The sequence below is a fragment of the Malaclemys terrapin genome, chromosome 3 (genome assembly GCF_027887155.1).
Source record: "Malaclemys terrapin pileata isolate rMalTer1 chromosome 3, rMalTer1.hap1, whole genome shotgun sequence".
In the NCBI taxonomy this organism is placed as follows: domain Eukaryota; kingdom Metazoa; phylum Chordata; order Testudines; family Emydidae; genus Malaclemys; species Malaclemys terrapin.
The window spans coordinates 88,583,136-88,606,353 of record NC_071507.1 but is presented as its reverse complement, the minus strand read 5'-3'; the positions used below and the strand labels follow the sequence as shown (position 1 = coordinate 88,606,353).

At 41.9% G+C, this 23,218-nt stretch overlaps 1 protein-coding gene across 2 annotated transcripts in view; it reads right to left on the bottom strand.

Annotated features, from left to right (window-relative positions):
- The window catches only part of PRKN (parkin RBR E3 ubiquitin protein ligase), a 1,227,966-nt gene that overhangs the window by 537,488 nt on the left and 667,260 nt on the right, over positions 1-23,218 (bottom strand). For both annotated transcript variants that reach the window (XM_054023728.1, XM_054023729.1), the window contains exon 6: positions 22,518-22,633. In XM_054023728.1, the coding sequence (XP_053879703.1) occupies positions 22,518-22,633 (116 nt within the window). The remainder of the gene's footprint in view (positions 1-22,517; positions 22,634-23,218) is intronic.

The window sequence follows — 23,218 nt, the reverse complement described above, 5'->3', positions numbered from 1 at the left end:
TGATAAAGTTACTTGTGCATGCTGCCACCTTATCTATTTTATTAGTGCTTCAAATTTTATATCTTGGTCATTGGAAAGTGGGACTTTTGCCTGATGTTAACATGTCCAATTTTTGCCCAGATTTTCTCTGGATTAAAGCTATTCTGCAGTGTACAGCTTTAGGTTTTAGACTGCTTGTTTGGCTGTTTGTTTTTTGTTATTCGCCCCACAAACTGTCTCGTCTCTCTATTTTGTTCATCCAATCTTACAAATAAATTTTGTCTCTCGCCAAAGTAAATCACTGTATTTGGTGTGGCACAGTAACAACATTGATGACATGTTCAGATGTAAGAGATATGATTAGGCTACTATTTCATAAGATCTTTAAAAACACCTTACAAAGATAAGCTCTATTAAAAAGCAAAAATTCATTTACTACTCTTTATCTCTACCTTAACACAAATATTTGTTTTTTTCAATATGTCTAAAGTTATAGTAATATTGAATCTTGTAGTCTATTTAATAAGTAGAAACCTAGGAGGCCAACTATCCAATTAGCAATCCATTGGCTGTTGTATTACACAAAATGCATGATTTTGTCAGAAATGTATTTAAGATGCTTTCTTTCATATTAGCTAATTATGTCTTACATAGTTGGCTTCCATAAATTAGTAGTTAAAGGACAAAATGTTCATCTTTGGCAATGCACTTTGTAGGATTTGGTTGCTGTTGTTTATGCCTTTTGCTTCAGTTAGTTCCTGCAACACTCTCTGATCTTTAGTTCACTGAGGCTTCTATGATATTCCCCCTTTCTTTTCTCCCAATGGAGCACATTTCTCTCATAATCAACACTTGATTAGACTGGACTAAAACAAAACTTCTTAAAACCAAATATACTCAATTGAATATATTGTTCAGTAGTGATAACTGAAAGACATTTTTCTTATAATTGACACATTCTTGCCCTTTGTGGGCATTAGCAGTGCTGAAAAGGAAGAGGAAAATTATTATGGGGAGTTAATATAGTGTTGTAATAAATGAAGGAGGGAGTTCCCTTTTATGGACACCCAGCCAGCCAGTTAGCTATAAAATCCCTCTTAGTAGCTATTTTCTACTTTCTTTACCTGTAAAGAGGTAAAAAGTCCACAGGTAAAAGGAAAAGAGTGGGCACCTGACCAAAAGAGCCAATGGGATGGCTAGAACTTTTTAAAATTGGGAAAAAAACCTTCCCTTTGTCTGGGTGTTGTGGTTCTTCAGAGAGAGAGAGAAAGAGAGAGAGAGAGAGAGACGGGACAGAGCAGAGACTGGGCTGGGACTATGCTGTAAAAAGCTTTTTGTCAGGTATGGAAATCATCAGATCATATCCAAAACCTACTCATAAATCAGAAAATGTCTAGAAAAAATGTGATTAGGTTTATTTCTGTTTATTTCTTATTGGCTTGTGGACTCCTTTGAGCTAACCCCAAATGCTTTTTGTTTTGCTTGTAACCTTTAAGCTGGACCTCAAGAAGGTTATTCTTGATGTTTAATTTTTGTTTGTTTAAATCTAGCAAAAGCCTAAGTTCCAGATGTATTTACTTTCTTTTTATTTTTAATAAAATCTACCTTTTTTAAGAACAGGACTGGATTTTTGGTGTCCGAAGAGGTTTATGCACATGTTTTTAGTTAGCTGATGGCAACAGCTGATTTCTTTGTTTTCCTTTCTCAGTTCTTCCCTAGAGGGGTGGAGGGTGAAAGGGCTTGAGGGTACCCCACAGGAAGGACTTCCCAAGTGCGTCTTCCTGGGTTCCAAGGAGTTTTGCATTTGGGTGATGGCAACATCTACCCATCCAAGGTCAGAGAAAAGCTGTGACCTTGGGAGTTTAATACCAGCCTGGAGTGGCCAGTATTAATTTTTAGAATTCTTAGGGGCCCCCACCTTCTGCACTCGAAGTGCCAGAGTGGGGATTCAGCCTTGACAAGTGTCATTAAATTTCAAAACAGTCTGCATGAGTACTTTGTGCAAAGCAAAAACAGGTACAACTTCTCCTTTGCTGGGGACTTGGTGGATGGGTTGGATGAGGGACAGGGTTATACTCCCCCCAAAGTGAGTGGGCCTGGCTGAGAAGGATCATGGCTAAGACAGCTGGTACATACACTGATTCGGCATATCTGCCAACCAGCCTCCATTGGTACAGCTTATATGGAGCTCAGGTTTGATTCTAAATCTTCCCCCCAAATGGTGGAAACCTGGAAGCAGAATAGGCAAACACCATCACTTGCCTTCCTTTGACAGTGAATCCTCCCTCCCATGCAAGACGTCTGGCTGGCTCAAAAAAGGGTTATTTATTCCTCTACACTGCCTGTAGTCAACTCTGACCATATCCAAACACCTCTGTGTGTGCTCTCTTGTGGGGATGTATCATCCCTACACCAACCTAATGAAAAGTTCCATGAGGAGGTAAGGGTCACGATGGGACACTTGCCAGGTAAACAAATCATGGCCTTATGTAAGGCCCCCTGGTGGTCTAGGATTATATAAGATGATCATGGCCTTATGTAAGGCCCCCTGGTGGTCTAGGATTATATAAGATGATCATGGCCTTATGTAAGGCCCCCTGGTGGTCTAGGATTATATAAGATGAGGTAAACAAATCATGGCCTTATGTAAGGAACGGTTGAACCAATCGGTGTGGGGCTATACATGTGATAAACACATGATTCTCCTTCTTGTCCAATCCGTAGATGTGTTGTTATAGCCTAATTGTGTTATGTAATGTTGAGAAAAACTATAAAAGAAAGCTTGTAATAAACAGAATTCAGATTCAGCTTGCAACCACATTGGTCGTGTGCTTTATCCGCTCCGCCTGGAACCCCACAAATGGTGACCCCGACGTGATTCGGCTTGGACATCAAGGCAGCCAGGACTTTGCCCAGAGTGAGCTAGCAGAGATCATACTAAACACAGCCGCCAGTGGAGCAGGGATCAATGTTCTCAGACAGTAGACCCAACAGGTGTTGTCTCAAAAGCTGAGCAAAGAGAAAGCAGATCCAACCAAAAAAAAAGGATCTGAGTGGTCAGACTCTATGTCATCTCTCATGAAGAAACTGGAACAATTGAATTTAGATATTGAAGAGGCTCTCAGTGCTGGCTCTTCTCCTTCCAGAACTCCTTCTTCCAAAAAGCGCAAACAGCCATGCCCTGTTAAGGTGGAGACAGGCCTTCTTCACAGAGATAAAGGGAATCTGTGGGAATAAGAGGGCAGGGTACCAAGATTTAAATGGTTTACCAAGCTCAGTGTCAACTGGAGCACGACCAAAAACTGAACATGGTTTGAGAAAAGGCGGAGGTGGCAGCTGCGGCAGGAGGTACCGGAGGATACCGGCTCCTGGTCGTCCGAGAGAGACGTTCGTGAGCTCACAGCCGACTGAAGCGTTCGGTGAGAAAAGGCGGAGGTGGCAGCCGCGGCAGGAGGTACCGGAGGATACCGGCTCCTGGTCGTCCGAGAGAGACGTTCGTGAGCTCACAGCCGACTAAAGCGTTCGGTGAGAAAAGGCGGAGGTGGCAGCCGCGGCAGGAGGTACCGGAGGATACCGGCTCCTGGTCGTCCGAGAGAGACGTTCGTGAGCTCACAGCCGACTGAAGCGTTCGGTGAGAAAAGGCGGAGGTGGCAGCCGCGGCAGGAGGTACCGGAGAATACCGGCTCCTGGTCGTCCGAGAGAGACGTTCGTGAGCTCACAGCCGACTAAAGCGTTCGGTAAGAAAAGGCGGAGGTGGCAGCCGCGGCAGGAGGTACCGGAGGATACCGGCTCCTGGTCGTCCGAGAGAGACGTTCGTGAGCTCACAGCCGACTGAAGCGTTCGGTGAGAAAAGGCGGAGGTGGCAGCCGCGGCAGGAGGTACCGGAGGATACCGGCTCCTGGTCGTCCGAGAGAGACGTTCGTGAGCTCACAGCCGACTAAAGCGTTCGGTGAGAAAAGGCGGAGGTGGCAGCCGCGGCAGGAGGTACCGGAGGATACCGGCTCCTGGTCGTCCGAGAGAGACGTTCGTGAGCTCACAGGTGAGCGGCTGCTTTTAATAAAATGGGCTCTGCTTTGTCTGCAGGGGAGGAGATGGTGCATGATTTTTTATTACGCATCGCTAAAAAGCGGGGAGAGAAGCTTCCCTCTGACGCGTTGTCCCGTTTGTTGAAATGGGGGCAGAAACGCGGGAATGTACAAACAGGGCCTTCAGCTACAGGACATGCTGAATCAGTTGTCCCATTTGGCCGGTAAGAGCCATCCCCCGCAGTCCCACACATTGCGAGCCCTGAACCAGCCCGGCTTTCCTGTCACCAGTGATGTTTGTACCCCAGAGTTCCGGGCGGAGTTCCCGGGGCAGGGTGAGAAGTTGCGGAATAGGTTGAAAAGAATGGCGGAGCCAGGCTTATCTAACTTTGAAAGGACATATAGGAAAAAACCGCCAGATAAGATCCCTCCGGCGGATGATGTAGCTACCCCCTGTCCTCATTGTGGTTTGTGGGGCTGCGCGATTGGGTGCACTGGACGGGATAACGTGTCCACGCACCGGCCACTGGATGTCGCCAACCCGTTTGCTCCAAAGCCTCCGGCATACTCATCCGATGTTTCCACCCTGCGACATGCTTCGGACAATATCCCGGGCAGCTCGGGCCCCCCGGACCCCGTAAGGCGTTGGCACGGACTTATTAGGGAAGCCCATATAGAGGGGGAATTTGCGCCTGAGGCTTATCCAGTAGTAACACCGGATCCACAGAACCCCGTGGCACCGGACTTGCACTTGTTTGTCACAGCCTAAACACCTAATAATGCTGTACTTCTGTTTGTTCGGACTCCTTATTATAGGAGCAGGGGTCTTTGTATGTCCAAACTCTGTACCTTTTGTTAACCCACGACAAAATGTTTGGATCACCTGGGCGAACCAGACTGGCCAAGAAGCCCTTTTTGCTTGTCCATGGCCACCCCATCGGATCCCTTTAGAACATGTCTTATTGGCTATCCTTATTTACACCCCAATGGTTTTCGTGGGTATTTATGTAATGTTATGTTTTTTAATAATTCTCCATATATTTCCCAGTTGTTAAATGTCACCTGTCGTCAGTTTTATAGGTTCAAAAAAAGTAGTCAGGTGGCTAGTAATTGTCCTAATGTTAGTTGGACCCTCCTATAGGCCTTATTTAAGAAAAAGGGGGGAGGTGTGGGGATGTATCATCCCTACACCAACCTAATGAAAAGTTCCATGAGGAGGTAAGGGTCACGATGGGACACTTGCCAGGTAAACAAATCATGGCCTTATGTAAGGCCCCCTGGTGGTCTAGGATTATATAAGATGATCATGGCCTTATGTAAGGCCCCCTGGTGGTCTAGGATTATATAAGATGAGGTAAACAAATCATGGCCTTATGTAAGGAACGGTTGAACCAATCAGTGTGGGGCTATACATGTGATAAACACATGATTCTCCTTCTTGTCCAATCCGTAGATGTGTTGTTATAGCCTAATTGTGTTATGTAATGTTGAGAAAAACTATAAAAGAAAGCTTGTAATAAACAGAATTCAGATTCAGCTTGCAACCACATTGGTCGTGTGCTTTATCCGCTCCGCCTGGAACCCCACACTCTCTCTTTCTCCCTCACACACGCACTCCTCTGCTACCTGCTTATTGTGTGAACAACGCTTTAAGGCCAGAAGTTGGGAGCAGACATGCTTCCTCTATATTCTGTACATTGTAAGTCTTTTCCATTTTTTCCTCAAGCTACTCTCGATGCTTTTATTTTTTTAGGGTCCCCCTTTTAAGGCATTCTCTGTGAAGCCCAATTCTTTCTGTTCCTTTGAGGGGCATTTTTTTTTTAAATATCTTTCTTTCATCTTGCTTCTTCCATTGTAACCTTCACACAATAGTCCTTATACAAGCGCTACAGAAATTGCCATCAATAACAAAATAGAACATCTAAATACATTACATATAAAATTAGATACACGTTAAAATTAATTAATTTAGTACTTATTGGTATTTATACATTACAACCAGTGTCTTAGCTATACTACATTCAAAAAAATGTTCATGCGTTAAAATTAAGAGTTTATTATTTCCAGCTATTTGCATGTGTACTTGCAAATGACATTTATCTGCATTATCGATCAATAACTCATCAATAAAACAGACATTACTATTACTAGATGATATTTCATTAATGACTTATTATAATAGTGATATTTTTTAGAGGACAGACATTTGTCATATTCTTTCTAAACACTTCTCACTGTTCTACACTCTCCCTTGGAAGTATGAAACTGAAAACTACCATCTTAGCATGTTTTTTCCCCCTCCATCACAAATTCACATTCATTTTCTTAGTGTTGTAGTTCACGAATGGTGAGTATCACAGTTTGGGGGTAATTTCCCTGTATTCCCTCTCCATGGTCCACCAAGGGCTCCCACTTTAGGCTCCTGGCTCCTGAGCCATCACCTCTATTGGATGAAGGCATGTCTCATTCCCTCCTGACTGGGGTTTCAAGGCTGTACAGCCCCCTGGTTTTATACTGTGATACCCCAGCAAGCCAGACTGGCATCTGTGCTTTGCTTTCTCTCCAGAGGCTATGACCCTTGTACTGCCTTTATAACACAGTTATAAATTACCACACAGCTTTCTCTAAGCAAGCACATTCATTCTTAATGTGAAAGCATCACAGAGAAAACATTAAAAACAATAAAGAACCTACATGCATGCTAAAAAGCTTATCAGAGATCACTCCTAACTCGGATCTTGGGTTCTGGTAGTGTCAGTCCTTCAAAACCCAGGAGTATGAGTTCATGACTGTCTCAGATTCAGAAGTAGAACTAAGGCTGGGAAGAGCAGCCATTTCTCTAGACACCTCAGGCCTTTGATCCTGGCCTTCAGTAACAGGAAATCAGCAGAGACCCTTTCCCTAAAGGCACAGTGTCAAGAAACTGGATTTTTGCATAACTGGAGTTGGGTAGTTTGCAATAACCTTACCCCAGGGAATCCCCCAGGAAATCCACTTAACATTTATTGTCCCAAAAGTCCGTTCTTCTCTGGCACATTTTCAATAGAGTCTTTAGAACTTCCAGGCCTCAAATGACATCTCCACCATAGAGAGGTTACATACAACCCTGGAAACAATAATTCATAAACTTTGCATTTAATACCAAATAACAACAAAGATATTTAAACTGAACTCAATAAGCCTGCCAGGGATATGCACGGTATTGCCATATCTCTCACAGTGAGCTGCAGGTAGTCATATTTTAAAATGAATTTAGTCCTGGTGAAAGGTGCTGGTTCAACAGCCCTTTGTTTATTCATGTACATTAGTTAGCTTAACACCACATATGAGCATATATAGCATATCAGGAGACAGCAACAGTGCAAGTTCCCCCAAGAAAGCTCTTTCAGTATGCATCAACCTAGTCCTGGAGGGAATATCTCTAAGTCATTCAGTCTCCTTGATCATTCAGTCCTTATTCTCTCTTCTAAGACAGTCATCAAGGTTGGTAACTAGTATCAATTGGTGGCAGTGTCTTTTTTAGAAGGTGGACTCTGACCTCCAAGTTCATTTGAAAAAGGCCACTAAACAGCCATCAGACGATGATAATATTCAGCTATTGCTAACCTGGACTGGAGCAGAGCCAGCTTTAGGTGAAAAAGCATTATTTTTTTTCATAAATAGAACGTTGACTATGGAACATTGACTATTGATAACAAAACCACAAATAACTATATTCACTCTCAAATGTCTAGAACAATAACACAAGTCAAATTGTAGGGCTTACTAATCTTGAAAATTTAAAAGATTATGATTAAAAAAGATAACAAGCAGAGTGACACAGTTTTAAGTAATTATTTTACATTTCTGTAAAAAAAAAATCTGCAATGCTTTAATAAATGAAATAACAGTGACTAATAACTACCAATGACCGATCATACTTTGAATACTGTCATGCTGATAGATATTCTCACAAAAGTTTAAGAGATCACCCCTAACTCCAATCTTGGGTTCTTTTATACCACCAAATCTTTTATATGATAGATCCAGATAACTGACAACTTTCAGATATTTTCCAGGTGCGAGTGTGTTATTAATTAATTATCTGTGTTATGTAGTACACTTTATGAGGTACATATAAGCCTGCAAAAATAGTTCTCTCTAAAATCTGTGCCAGAAATAATAATTGCAGAGAAGAAGCTTAATTGTTAAGACACACATGTAATTAGAAGTCCACTTATTACTGGCAATATACTCTGCATTCTGCAGGCTTCATGTGAAACTAATGATAAAAATCCAGCTTGAGAGAAGAGCAGTATATCTTGCATCAATATAGCTATAACAAATTACAGAGATTGTTGCTCAATATTTTTGCGACACTTGTATGTGGATTTTCTTTTTATTTTGAATCAGATTTCAAAAGTAAAAATTAAAAAATGTAACTCAAGTAATTCAAGGTGCTTCTTTTTATACTTGTGGTAAACAATGCCGCCTACAGGCCTCCTTCCTCCATGCCCTAAGTCAAGTACAGCCTAGTGAGCAGTAGTTTGAGGGTCTCTCACTGCACCAGGTGAGGACGAAGGGGGAGTTCTGGGGGAGTGCTGTTCATTTGAACTAGGAAGAGGAGGGGGAGCTCTCCCTCCACTTTCAACAGAGGAGAAAGAGCTATGCTCCTCCCTCCCTCGCACCCACCCTCTGCTTACCTTAACCACTGCCAATGAAGGACATTTACAAGCTAATACTACAGTAGCTTTTTCTCACAATGCTTTACTAGAGGTTAGAAGAGACTGGATGTTAAGCAGTACAGCATTTGGATGCAAGGACAATGCTAATCTTAAAAGATTCAGAGGCAAAACAGCAGGAATTGCAATGATGACCAGTCACTGCCAGTGGGTGCAACTATATACCAGCAGTGAAACTGAGATGAAAAGATAAGGCAGCTGAATTTCACGCATAAGCACTTCTAACATCTTCAGGAAGTCCTGCTGATGCAGCTGCTTGCCTCCAAAACCCACAGAGTTTGCCATCGGAGAAATGAAGGTCACTTACTGGCATTAAATTGGACATGGTTCACATTTCAAAGTATCAATGTCAATAAAATGTTTTCTCTATATTTTTGTAGGTATCTGTTCCCAAACATTACAGCTGAATAATCTGTATTCTTTTGTGCTTTCACTGAATGCATTTTGGAGGCCTAACCCAATTAGTAACAGTTCTTAGTTTGATGTTTGATGAATTTGTTATTTTACCTAATTGATTTTTAAGAAATCCCATTAATTTCAAGAGGAGCATTACAAGGGAAAGTGTTAGACTTGTTGCTTTTGGTCACAGTTCTTAGGAAAAGCAGATTTAATACTTAATGCAATATTTTTTTAACCCCCTTTGAACTTCTCAAGGTACATAAGCACAAAAGTATTTAACATGCAAATTTTGAGACAGACTGACCACAGTAACCAAATAGGCCACAGGGAGTGAAAATATACTTGAAAAATGTAGACCTAAATATAGATTTGACAACTCACTAGGCTTATGTCAGTTCTAGTGGCAATTCTAGGCTCTAATGAAATCTGTACTTCAAGAGAAACTAAAGCAACGGTTATAAGTGTAGAACAATGCACTATTTGCACTTCCTAAAACAACATAAGTGACCTTCTTTTAATGGATTCAGGCTGTGTTTTGATCTCAGCAGGGAATATAAGGTCTCTAGTGAAACTCTGCTCTTATAACAGCAAAAACAGGCCTGAACCAAAACCTTAAGCCAAAATCTCCTTAACTTTAGAAGTGTTTGAAATCCAAACATAGACCATATCAGAATCCGAATTTTGCAAATGGCCCCTGTGCTTAGAACAGTTGAGCCAAAATCTTTGAACCAGATGTTTTGGAATTCTGTGTGGTATTTGGAACCCAGATGTGGATTGGAGTTTTGTGACTTGAGTGTCTCTCTCAGTACAACCACCACGTGTACATTTTGTCACATTTTCTGCAAAAAGTATTTTAGAAAAAATACATCATGTCTCAAAAGCTTCAACATAGTATTTGACTATATATCCATCCCCTATTATTAATATTGCACAAATTTCTATAAGCCAGGTTGTCCACAGAAAAAAAGGAAAACAAAATATTAATAATTTCTTTAAACCTCTAAAAGATCTTTTCTATCAAACACTGCTGAGATATCTAACCTCAGTGCTTATATTCCTTGGTGGGTAGTATACCGCAGCCAGTAAGGGGTCTGAATCACATTCTACTCCCCTAATACTGTCATTAAGGGTGAAAAAAATCCTTATTGCAGGGGAGTTCCAACAGTCTTGTGATATGCAGGTAAGATCCCAGAGAATGAGAATCCTGCACAGTTGGTATCTTTAGAGAATGCAGATGTTTCTAGCTCTGATGGTTTGTGAAATATTGCACCTTAAACCTGTTTGTGATCCATGATTTCTCAATCCTGACCCTTAGAACAAAGTAATCCAGGAGGGAAACATTAAAAAAGTTAGAGGGAAATAATTTTTCAGCATTTTTTTCTTTTTAAACAAAGTATCCAGTTGAAAGCTCCTCAGAGGTTTTGGATGCTAGATGTAGTCCCAGCAGAGTTGGATTAGCAAGCAGAGTGTCCCTAATATCATGCCGAAGCATTAGTTCATTATTGACTCAGGGAGAAGAGTGATACCTATTCCATCTCAAACAGTACTTCCTACAGCACTTTTCCTTTGAGTTCTTTCTATCCAAATACTGACCTTTTCCAATCCTTTCCTGCCTGTGAAGTCTAGCACAACTTGAAATGATTTGGCTGCAAGGAATTATGACAAGGTGTTTACCTTCTATTTATCCTTGAAGGTAAAAACATCTTGTACTTGCAATTCTAACTACCACCACTAGTGAAGTCAAGCAACCACGCTGGCTCCAGTATTAGGAGTGCATAAAAAAAATCCTCTGCTTGCTGACAAAAATCTAACCTGGGAACAATTTTATTTTTCATTTTTTCCTCTCTTTTTAATATATATTTTCAGGATTATGAAATGAGTATTTGTAAAATAAAAAATTTAAACTTTGATCAATACAACAGCAAATACCTCTCCTTCTGGGGAATTCTTCCTCTGTACTAAATAATGGCAAGCCCTATATATCTTTTATACCTGCACTTCTCTTGAAATGCTAAAAATAATGGTGCCTTTAGGAATTGTACACTACCTAGTTTGTGAAAGATGACGTGAGGCACTTTTGCTCTGTACATTTTATTTTTATATTGCTTAACATTGTTGTTATTTCTGAGCCTGATTTATAGTTACCCAGGGGTACTCATAACCCTTTTGATGTTATTTCTACTCGAAACAGTTGACAAAAGCAGATTTTCCCTTAAGGATTGCCCAGTTTCGGTGCTTGTTTCAAGTTTTTGCTGTTTGCTCAACCCATTAAGAGCTTCTTCAAAGACATAAAATAGTAGCCCATCACCTTGAATACCACAGGAAAAAAATGCATGCATAAAGACTGCCAACTCACACTTTCACTCTGCTGTAGATAAGCAGAAAGCATTGACAAATATAACACTACCTGGAATACTGCCTATGGATTTAGCATAACTCTGCAAGAGGTTTTGGTTCTGAAGTATTTCACTGTCGGTCAGAGCTGCATGAAAATATTAATATCAGATATAAACCCAGGGCAAACAGACAGTGTGCCTAATGCAAGCTTGAGACTAAAAATTGGCGATGGGTTTAAACATTACTTCTACTTTGTATTTTTCTGCATATCAGAGTATACTGCTGCTTTAAATACGATTTTTTTCATGAGCTTTGCACTGCATGCTGAGTTAAGGTAGCGTATACAGTCTGTGCAAAGCTTCTTGGGGCTTAAAGTGCTCTGCATGTGGTTCACTACTATATAGAATGGTAAAATACAACATGAAAGTAGAGCTCACTGGTCAGCAATTCTCAGACCTGAGCTATGTACTGACAAGTGACTACTACAAAAGTCATTATTAAATCCCCACCCAAAAATCTTAATTAAGGTGAAATTAAGGTTGTAGCTATATATAAATGTTTTATGTTTTTATTAGCCTTCCAAGAACATTAGAGTTAAAAGAAAGAATTAGAAACTCAGGAAATGAAGATTTTACAAAAAAACCCAAATATTTGGTAGTATGGAAGGTCATAGTTACCTTTGCCCTCCACTGATCCTTGCCTCCCATCTTCCCCTCTTTAGTCCTTTGTAAAATGTGTTAAATTTGGATGAAAAACTTTTTCTAGAGTCTCAGGAATCCATAGACCAGGACATCTTAAATTTAGAGAAGGCACTGTACTTATGCAACTTGCAAGTGGAACATCAAAAATGTGCATTAGATAGAATTTATAAATGGTTTTATGTATCTATTATTGACACACAAATCCTGTGTCTAATGGTACTTAGACAACTGCCTGCCCTCCATAGCTCACAGGACTGAGTCCTTAAGAAAGAGTGGGGGACAATTACATTTAGTATTCCATCAGTTTAATCAACAATTTGAAAAACAGCTTTTCTTCTGTGAAGCGTATAATGACAACAAAGAAAGCCAGAGTTGACACAACCATAGTATGTTTGAAAGTAAATTGTTCTTGTCTTGGTGGTCAGTGATAAAATGAAACAGAGGGTCCTGTGGCACCTTTAAGACTAACAGAAGTATTGGGATCATAAGCTTTCGTGGGTAAGATGCACGTTATGAAACTTCTTCAGATGCAAGTAATGGAACTTTCCAGAGGCAGGTATAAATCAGTCTGGAGATAACAAGGTTAGTTCAATCAGGGAGGGTGAGGTCCTCTGCTAGCAGTTGAAGTGTGAACACCAAGGGAGGAGAAACTGCTTCTGTAGTTGGATAGCCATTCACAGTCTTTGTTTAATCCTGATCTGATGGTGTCAAATTTGCAAATGAACTGGAGCTCAGCAGTTTCTCTTTGGAATCTGGTCCTGAAGTTTTTTTGCTGTAAGATAGCTACCTTTACATCTGCTATTGTGTGGCCAGGGAGGTTGAAGTGTTCTCCTACAGGTTTTTGTATATTGCCATTCCTGATATCTGACTTGTGTCCATTTATCCTCTTGCGTAGTGACTGTCCAGTTTGTCCAATGTACATAGCAGAGGGGCATTGCTGGCACATGATGGCATATATAACATTGGTGGACGTGCAGGTGAATGAGCCGATGATGTTGTAGCTGATCTGTTTAGGTCCTGTGATGGTGTAGATATGTGGGCAGAGTTGGCATCGAAGTTTGTTGCATGGGTTGGTTCCTGAGTTAGAGTTGTGATGGTGCGGTGCGTGGTTGCTGGTGAGAATATGCTTAAGGTTGGCGGGTTGTCTGTGGGCGAGGACTGGATGAGTGATAAAATGAAAGTATTATGGATGGATACGGTAGTCTGAGCATTTCATTATTTCAGACCTTCATTACAGAAGCAGAGTTAAGGTCATCTGGGTACCTCAAATATAAATTTCCATACTTACAAATGTTTGGGATTCTTATAAGACAACTGTTTCCTGGGTTTCTACGAGTTTTGAAATCTAACGCCTGAAAAGTAATCAACAGTCAGTGTATTGATGTGTGTCTGCAAGGTTAACTTCATCTTAATGTATGCGGGTGGCAGTGAGTTTCCTTGTTTGTTTGTTTTTTAAATGGTCCTAAGATTGCCTGTAGAAGGGGTCTGTTTCTACAGATGCCAGAAGAGCCACAAGACAAGAAGTCCTGATTCATCAGACCTTAGGAAGCCCTTGGAACGAGGGTGGGCATACCCTCTTATTCTTTCTACAATATTTTTTCTGCCACCCATCACCCTGTAGAGGGAGTCCTGATGCTGCAGACCTCCCTTGGGCCTCAGAAATGGAGTCTTACTCCTATGAACTTTGGAGGCCTCAGAATCATGGCACCTCTCCTGTAGAATCAAATAGGTTCATCAAAGTGGTCTTCCCTCCTGTTAATCCACTGTACTCAGGGACTAGGGCTGGGAAGTACAGCTGGCATGAGATCTGAGAGGTTAGAAGAAGCAAGGGAGGGAGGGAAGGAAGAGAACCTCTCCCCTAACCTCCTGGTGCTCCCTTACCCCAATGGAAGGTGTCCTGGGGAGTGAGACAGCCTCTTTCACTCCTCCTGCTGATTCCTCGGCCCTGTGCTGGGAAACCTGGGGCATGAATAGTCCTGTTGCCACTCTGACCTGGCTGGAACATACGGTATGTCTTCACTGCAGATTTAATTCAGGTGATCAGCACTTGGCTTAGCCTAGTGTGGGGGTAAGTCGCCATTCTGCAAAGCCATATTCAAGTTATTGGGTCCTCACTAGTGCTGCATTCACCACTGTGTATCACTAGGACTTCTGGGGACATCTCATGCTTCTTTGTCTTGCAGTAAGTTAAGCTGCTCTATGATTCTTTCCCACTGAATTGTGGAAGAACTGGTCTGTCCTTCTGAGGGAAGGAAAATTGTGGGAAGGCTTTTGATTACTATCAGCACTCAGATGATTTATCTTGTACCTTTACTTCAAAGTGGGTAGATTTCCCAGCTCGAGTGAAAGGAGCATATAGCCTATATCTGACGATGTACCGGCTAGGCTGGGTTGAAAGCACCATTGAACACGAGTGAGAATATTGCATGTGTGGATGGGAGAGGGATTAGGGGCAACACCTGAGTAAGAACCTGAGTTAACTGTGGCAGGAGGATCCTCCATCTTGACTATCCATCACCATTCTACACTGCTTTTTGGTCAGCATTTTCAAAACAGATAAGATGGGAAGTTGGCATACACATTGGGGCAGCATCAATATAGTTTAGCTTCCTTAAATGTCTAATATTGTACTTTAAAATGTTTAGGTTTATTGTAAGTTTAACCTTAACTCTGAATTCCCTGGTGGTAGTGGGGCAAGGTTTATTTTGGAACTACAGCATTGTAAGGGTTTTACTCTTATTTATTAAAGATAAGTTAAAATTGAGGGAACATATAATATTTTTTTTTTTTTGGCTGGGAACTTATTTCGTTTTCTTACAAATGGTTCTAGTGTGGGAGTGGGGAGAGGAGAAACTGGAGGAGCATTCCCCACTTCCTATGGGCTTCCTCCAGTCTGCTAAGGCAGAGCAGACCTTAGGAGGTATACAGAAATAGGGTTCTGCCTGGTTAAATACATCATATCCCTGATGAGTCTTCAGAAACTCATTGGAGGATTCTCTACACCTCAGACATTAGGAGGTTCACAGGGCCCTCATAAGGTGTGGGTGTTCTTTTGCATGGACGTAAGGAGAGCACAGGAGAGGGGAATGCTTCCTCCTCCACCTTGGTATCGTCCCCATAAGGTTCCCAGGAAGGCATCCCACAAGCCTTATGAAGTTTGTTGAGGGGACCTCGATGGCTCTTCAGAGGCTACTGGGGACCAAGCCCTTCAGTATGCTGCTCACTGGTCAAGTACTCCTTCCCTTCCTCTCTTCTCCTGATGAGCTTTAGGAACCTTGTTCATGTCTGATCAGATAAAATCAGATAGTCAGCATTCAACAAGACTAAACAGGATTCTCAGTCTCCACACTCTCTCAACTAGGTTCCTCAGGGGCTGGCAATGCTATTTAGGAACAATTACAGAATCACAGAAATGTAGATTTGGAAGAAACCTTGAAAGGTCTTCTAATCCAGTCCCCTATGCAGAAGCAGGACCAAGTAAAATAACACCATAAATAATAATAAAATATTAGGGTTGGAAGAGACCTTAGGAGATCATCTAGTCCAATCTCCTGCTCAAAGCAGGACCAACAGCAGCTAAATCATCCCAGCCAGGGCTTTGTCAAGCTGAGCCTTAAAAACCTCTAAGGATGGAGTTTCCACCACCTCCCTAGGTAACCCATTCCAGTGCTTCACCACCCTCCTAGTGAAATAGTGTTTGTGAATATCCAACCTAGACCTCCCCCACAGCAACTTGAGACCATTGCTTCTTGTTCTGTCATCTGCCACCAAGAACAGCCTAGCTCCATCCTCTTTGGACCCCCCCTTCAGGTAGCTGAAAGCTGCTATCAAATCCCCCCTCACTCTTCTCAGATTAAATAACTCCAGTTCCCTTAGCCTCTCCTCGTAAGTCATGTGCCCCAGCCCCCTAATCATTTTCGTTGCCCTCCGCTGGACTCTCTCCAATTTGTCCACATCTCTTCTGTAGTTGGGGTACCAAAACTGGACACAATACTCCAGGCGTGGCCTCACCAGCGCTGAATAGAGGGGAATAATCACGTCCCTCGATCTGCTGGCAATGCTCCTACTAATACAGCCCAATATGCCATTGGCCTTCTTGGCAACAAGGGCATACTGCTGACTCATATCCAGCTTCTTGTCCATTGTAATCCCCAAGTCCTTTTCTGCAGAACTGCTGCTTAGCCAGTTGGTCCCCAGTCTGTAGCGGTGCATGGGATTCTTCCTTCCTAAGAGCAGGACTCTGCACTTGTCCTTTTTGAACCTCATCAGATTTCTTTTGGCCCAATCCCTCCAATTTGTCTAGGTCTCCCTACCCTCCAGTGTATCTACCTCTCCCCCCAGCTTAGTGTCATCTGCGAACTTGCTGAGGGTACAATTCATCCCATCATCCAGATCATTAATAAAGTTGTTGAACAAAACCGGCCCTAGGATCAACCCCTGGGGCACTCCGCTTGATACTGGCTGCCAACTAGACATCAAGCCGTTGATCTCTACCCATTGAGCCCGACAATCTAGCCATTTTCTATCCACCTTATAGTCCATTCATCCAATCCATACTTCTTTAACTTCCTGGCAAGAATACTGTGGGAGACCGTATCAAAAGCTTTGCTAAAGTCAAGATATATCACATCCACTGCTTTCCCCATATCCACAGAGCCAGTTATCTCATCATAGAAGGCAATCAGGTTGGTCAGGCACAACTTGCCCTTGGTGAATCCATGTTGACTGTTCCTCATCACCTTCCTCTCCTCCAAGTGCTTCAAAATTGGTTCCTTGAGGATCTGCTCCATGATTTTGCCAGGGACTGAAGTGAGGCTGACCAGTCTGTAGTTCCATGGGTTCTCTTTCTTCCCTTTTTTAAATATGGGCACTCTATTTTCCTTTTTCCAATTGTCTGGGACCTCCCCCAATGGCCACGAATTTTCAAAGATAATGGCAAATGGCTATGCAATCCCATCAGCCAACTCTCTCAGCACCTGTGGATGCATTAGGTCTGGACCCATGGACTTGTGCATGTCCAGCTTTTCTAAATAGTCCTTAACCTGTTATTTCACCACTGAGGGCTGCTTACCTCCTCTCCATACTGTTGCCCAGTGCAGCAGTCTGGGAGTTGACCTTGTCTGTGAAGACTGAGGCAGAAAAATGATTGAGTACTTCAGCTTTTTCCACATAATCTGTCACTAGGTTGCCTCCCCCATTCAGTAAGAGTCCCACACTTTCCCTGACCACCTTCTTGTTGCTAACATACCTGTAAAACCCTTCTTGTTACCCTTCACATCCCTTGCTAGCTGCAAACTCCAGTTGTGCCTTGGCCTTCCTGATTACACCTCTGCATGCTCTAGCAATATTTTTATGCTCCTCTCTAGTCATCTGTCCAAATTTCCACTTCTTGTAAGTTTTCTTCTTGAGTTTAAGCTCACCGAAGATTTCACTGTTAAGCCAAGCCAAGTATTTTGCTACTCTCCTTTCTTCCTTTTGTCAGGATCCTGAACTCAACCATCTCATGGTCACTGCTGCCTAGATTGCCACCCACTTCTACTTCCCCTACCAATTCTTTCCTGTTGTAAGCAGCAGGTCAAGAGGAGCACAGCCCCTAGTTGGTTCTTTGAGCACTTGTACCAGGAAGTTGTCCCCAACACTCTCCAAAAACTTCCTGGATTTTCTGTGCATTGCTGTATTGCTCTCCCAGCAGATGTCAGGGTGATTGAAGTCCCCCATTAGAACCAGAGCTGGTGATCTGGAAACTTCAGTTAGTTGTCCAAAGAAAGCCTTGTCTACCTCATCCTTCTGATCCGGTGGTCTATAGCACACACCCACCATGACATCACCCTTGTTGCTCTTGCCTCTAAACTTAACCCAAAGACTCTCAACAGGCTTTTCTCCAGTTACATACTGGAGCTCTGAGCAATCATACCGCTCTCTTGCGTACAATGCAACTCCTCCACCTTTCCTCCTGTACCTGTCCTTCCTGAACAGTTTATACCCATCCGTGACAGTGCTCCAGTCATGTGAACTGCCCCACCAAGTTTCTGCTATTCCAATCACATCATAGTTCCTTGATTGTGCCAGGACTTCCAATTCTTCCTGCTTGTTTCCCAGGCTTCTTGCATTTGTGTATATGCACCTAAGATAACTAGCCGATTGCCCTAATTTCTCAGTATGAATTAGGAGGCTTCTCGTCTTGCACCCTCTTCCTTGTGTTTCCTCCCCATATCCCACTTCCCCACTTAACCTCTGGCTTAGGTCACCATCCCCCGGCAAACCTAGTTTAAAGCCCTCTTCACTAGGTTAGCAAGCCTGCCTACGAAGATGCTCTTCCCTCTCTTTGTTAGGTGGATCCTATCTCTTCCTAGCAATCCTTCTTCCCGGAACATCCTATGGTCGAAGAATCCAAAGCCCTCTCTCTGACACCACCTGCGTAACCAAGCATTCACCTCCACAATTCGACAGTCCCTACCTGGGCCTTTTCCTTCAACAGGGAGGATGGACGAGAACATGACTTGCGCCTCAAACTCCTTTATCCTTCTTCCCAGAGCCATGTAGTCTGCAGTGATCCGCTCAAGGTCATTCTTGGCAGTATCATTAGTGCCCACGTGCAGAAGTAGGAAGGAGTAGCAGTCCAAGGTTGTTTTGATCGGTCTTGGCAGACACTATCACATCCTGGATTCTAGCTCCAGGCAAGCAGCACACTTCTCGAGTTTCCCAGTCTGGTCTGCAGATGGATGACTCCATCCCCCTTAGGAGGGAGTCCCCAACCACCACCTCCCATCTCCTCCTCTTGGGAGTGGTGGTCATGGAACCCCCATCCCTAGGACAATGCATCCCATGTCTTCGGGCCGATGGGTCTCCTTCTGATCCCTTCCCTCAGAGGCATGTTCCAAATCCTTCTCTGCAGTAGTACCGGACAGAGGTTTGTCTAACCTGTTCTTAAAAAGCTCCAATGATGGGGATTCAACCACTTCACTGGGAAGCCTATTCCAGTGCTTAACTATCTATATAGTTAGAATGATTTTTTTATATCTCACCTAAATCTCCTTTATTGCAGATTAAGCCCATTAAACTTCTTGTCCTACCTTCAGTGGACATGGAGAACAATTAATCACCTTCCTCTTTATAACAGCCTTAACATATTTGAAGACTGTTATTAGCTCTCCCGCTCAGTCTGCTTTTCTGAAGACTCAACATGCCCATGGTTTTTTTTCAACCTTTCCTCATAGGTCAGGTTTTCTAAACATATTATCATGTGTGTTGCTCTCCTCTGGATTCTCTCTCATTAGTCCTAAAGTGTGGTGCACAAAACTAGACACAGTACTTCAGCTGAGGCCCACTAGTGCAACATAGAGAGGAACAATTACCTCCCATGTCTTAAATATGACATTCTTGTCAATACACCCCAGAATGATATTTGCTTTTTTTCCAATTGCATCCTGTTGCTGGCCCATATTCTATTTGTGATCCATTATAAACCCAAAATCCTTTTATGACATACTGCTGCTTAGCCAGTTATTCCCCATTTTGTAGTTGTGCATTTAATTTTACCTTCCTACGTGTATACTTGTCTTTATTGAATTTCATCTTGTTGATTTCAGACCAATTCCCCCATTTGTCATGGTCATTTTGAATTTTAATCCTGTACTCCAAAATACTTGCAACCCTATCCCCACTCTGGCTTGGCATCATCTGCAAATTTTATAAGCATACTCTTCACTTCATTATCCAAGTCATTCATGAACATATTAAATAGTCCCAGACCCAGGACAGAACCCTGTGGGGACCCCCCACATATGATTCCCAGTTTGACAGCAAACTAGGCTGACTAGTCTAATTCCCTGGGTCCTATTTGTTCCCCTTTTTAATGATAAGTACTATGTTTGCCCTTCTCCAACCCTCTGGGACTTCGCATGTCTTCCAGGAAGTTTCAAACAATACGATCTGCAAAGCATAATAAGGTGAATGGGGGAGAAGGGTTGACGGGTGGTGATGCTTGTGAGGCATCTAAGTGAGACTATTAAGGCTGTGAAAGGTGAGGTTTCCCAGCAAGTCTACTAAGGTTTTCAGAGAGTGAGCAGTCCCATGTCAAACCCACTCAGGTCTTCAGAAGGGGTGGAGTGCTCTCTCGTCATGCTCCCCTTCCCTCCACCCTATTGCTCTCTTGCCCGGACCACTGGTATGCTGGCACTCTCCCCAAATACCCCCATCACCTCTCCTGCAAATTTTTGAAAATCAAAGCAAGTGGGCACCTTAAGAGATCAGCAGGACAGAAATTCTGGGGCTAAGAGGGAACTAAGGGGGAGTATAGCGAGCAGGTATACCCCCCCCCCATCATTCCTTGTCAAATGGATCAATTCAATAAACTTATCTATAAACAATGTCTTCCACGCTGTTCTCTAGCTCTGGTCGATTGTTTCTGCTTATCTGATTAATTCTAGTTTGGGTGCCAAAATTCTCCATTGACCGAACAGCCTCTACCCCTCCTCACCTCACCCCCACAGTGAACAGTCCATATCTGGAGACCTATGTCTTCCGGGAAAAGGGCTAGAAACTTACTTTTTAAAAACATTTAAAGCTTAGGTCTCCAGCACTTGTTTGATGCTCTGTTTAAAACAGTGGGTGCAGACATGCCTTTCCTGACATTACAATTTATACTATTACTAATATTTAAAAATACAGTTTAATCAGCTAATTTTGGTCTTGGGCACTAGAACTCAACTAGACGACCGCAGTAAACAAAGTTTTATCTCTTTCCCTCATTTGGATTTTTGCTACAAACTGGGGAGAGGACATTAGAGGACTTCCATGAACTCAGGTAAACAGCTCTGTTTTAAGTGTGTCATAATTCAGGAAACCCTCATTTCAAATTTGATAGAAAATTTATACCAGAACCCTACAACTAAACTGCCAAATTTGATGTTGATATTCCTTTGTTTGTCAATTTTACGGGGGGCGGGAGGGGGAGGGTGAGTAGGGCTCACAATCATAACCTTACCTATGGAGTGGCATTAGTGGCTAACCACTGGGACAAGTTATTAAAGTAATAAACTACAGAGTGCATGCAAAATGAATTTTAAAAGAGACAGATGACATTGTTATAAATCCCAAGTATATGTGACATGATGGACACCATACTACCCTTTTCAGACCACACTTATCTTTTAGCCTATCAGTAATACTCATTTTCTTCAGTCAACTACTGTCAGCAACCAGTCAGACTCTGTCAATGCAGCAGCATGCAAGCACTGAAAAACAGCTTAATGTAGTATATTGCACTGTGTCTGGGATGAGTTAAGAACATCCCATTATCTTCAATCAGGAATTCATTTATAGAAATCCCTTTTTAGTCCTAGACAAACTATTTGGAGATAGTTTAACTCACCCTTCCTGATCTCTTATAAGAACCCTGGCTTTGCATATTTTGAAAACTTGCATATTTCTACACTTGCAAGCTGCAGACCACTCAATGCTGAGATATAATAATTATTTATAGGGAATAGTATGGCGTTATCAGTTATGTGATGCCTCTCCAATATTTCTCATAAACAGATGCACATGCACTGGGAAAATATGCAGAAAAAAATTAGGATATCTAGTGACTAGCTTTGTTTGGAAGCCACTTCTATTTAATAATCAGAAAGTAATTGTACCAGCATCCTTGCTTCCCTAATAAGCATGTTACATTACCTTTTTTCTTTAAGATCACAAAATCAATTAAAGACAAAATTGAGGGATAAGATAACACATTTTCAATCAGATGCACCAGACACTTGAAATCAATTACTGGAAAGTGTGTTATAAATCATTTGATTGTTTGTATTAAAATCACTGACAAGAAACTGATTTTTAATCCACATATTTACAGTTAGAGTTTTTCTAATTTATGATACTGAATATCAGAAACTGTGGACAGTTTGTAAGTTAGATCTTGCATCAAAAGGAATTTTGCATAGCTATATTGAACAATTAAAGGAAGGGGTGGGGTCTATCATAAGGCTCAGTTTCCCGTTTTATAGGAACATTTCTTGCACTCAGAAATTTGGCCCAAAATGTTATGCTCCAAAAACGAATTATGGGTACAAATCTGATTATGTGTGCCACTATCTTGTCCACTCCAAGCAGTTGTTTAAGGGCACAAGTGATCAGATCTGCACCTGCATTTCAACTGTCTCTACAAAAAGTGGATCTTATTTATGTTGGCAAAACAGAAGAACACAATTAGAAAAATTTAACTTATAGTTTATCATTACACCAAAGTAGTAAAAAATGCAGGAAAGAAAAACAGGAAAAAGAAATACTTCTGCAAAAATAAGTACTTTGAAGCACTGAAATTGTGTGTCTGTGATACTTTACACAGTACTTACCTAATATCTGTGCATGTTATACATGTGATATGCTGGCTGTTTGTTGTAATGAGGTTCAAAGCCACAGATGTTTCACTGTCAGAAGTTGGGTGTGCTCCACATTTAAAATAAAACTCCTGAAATATTGAAGGAGAGATAAAGAGAAGATTACATACCTGTAGCTCATGTCTTCTCTTTATCTTAGTCTAGTTGACATTTGAGACAGCAGGGAAAAAAATCACCACTGCCAGCAGTAAAGGGAGGTATTCGTTACAAATGATTTAGAATGAATTCTCAGCAAAAACTCCTTGCTAGGCATATATTTTGTTCTTTGGAAAAAAAAACCCTAATGAAGGCTATATCCCCCATACTGCATAGTTTCAATATTAGTGGTACACGGTATGATTTTCTGGATCCATTGAGGAAGAGTATTACATTACACCACAGAGGTCCGGGCATTATGATGCACAATGCTATACACTGTAACATATTAATGCTCTTCTTCAAATTTTCATCACAAAAGTTACTGTCATATGAAAACTAAGGATAGAATTTATAATTCCTGGCTCTAAATAAGTGAAGATTGGTCTTATTTCTGTGACGATGGAAGCCTACATAGTATAGTATTACCAGTGACACTAACAAGAAGCTCCAGCTCCCTAGGTAAGAACACATTTTACATTAACCATTATATTTGAGTTAAATTATTCTAGACTAGTTTT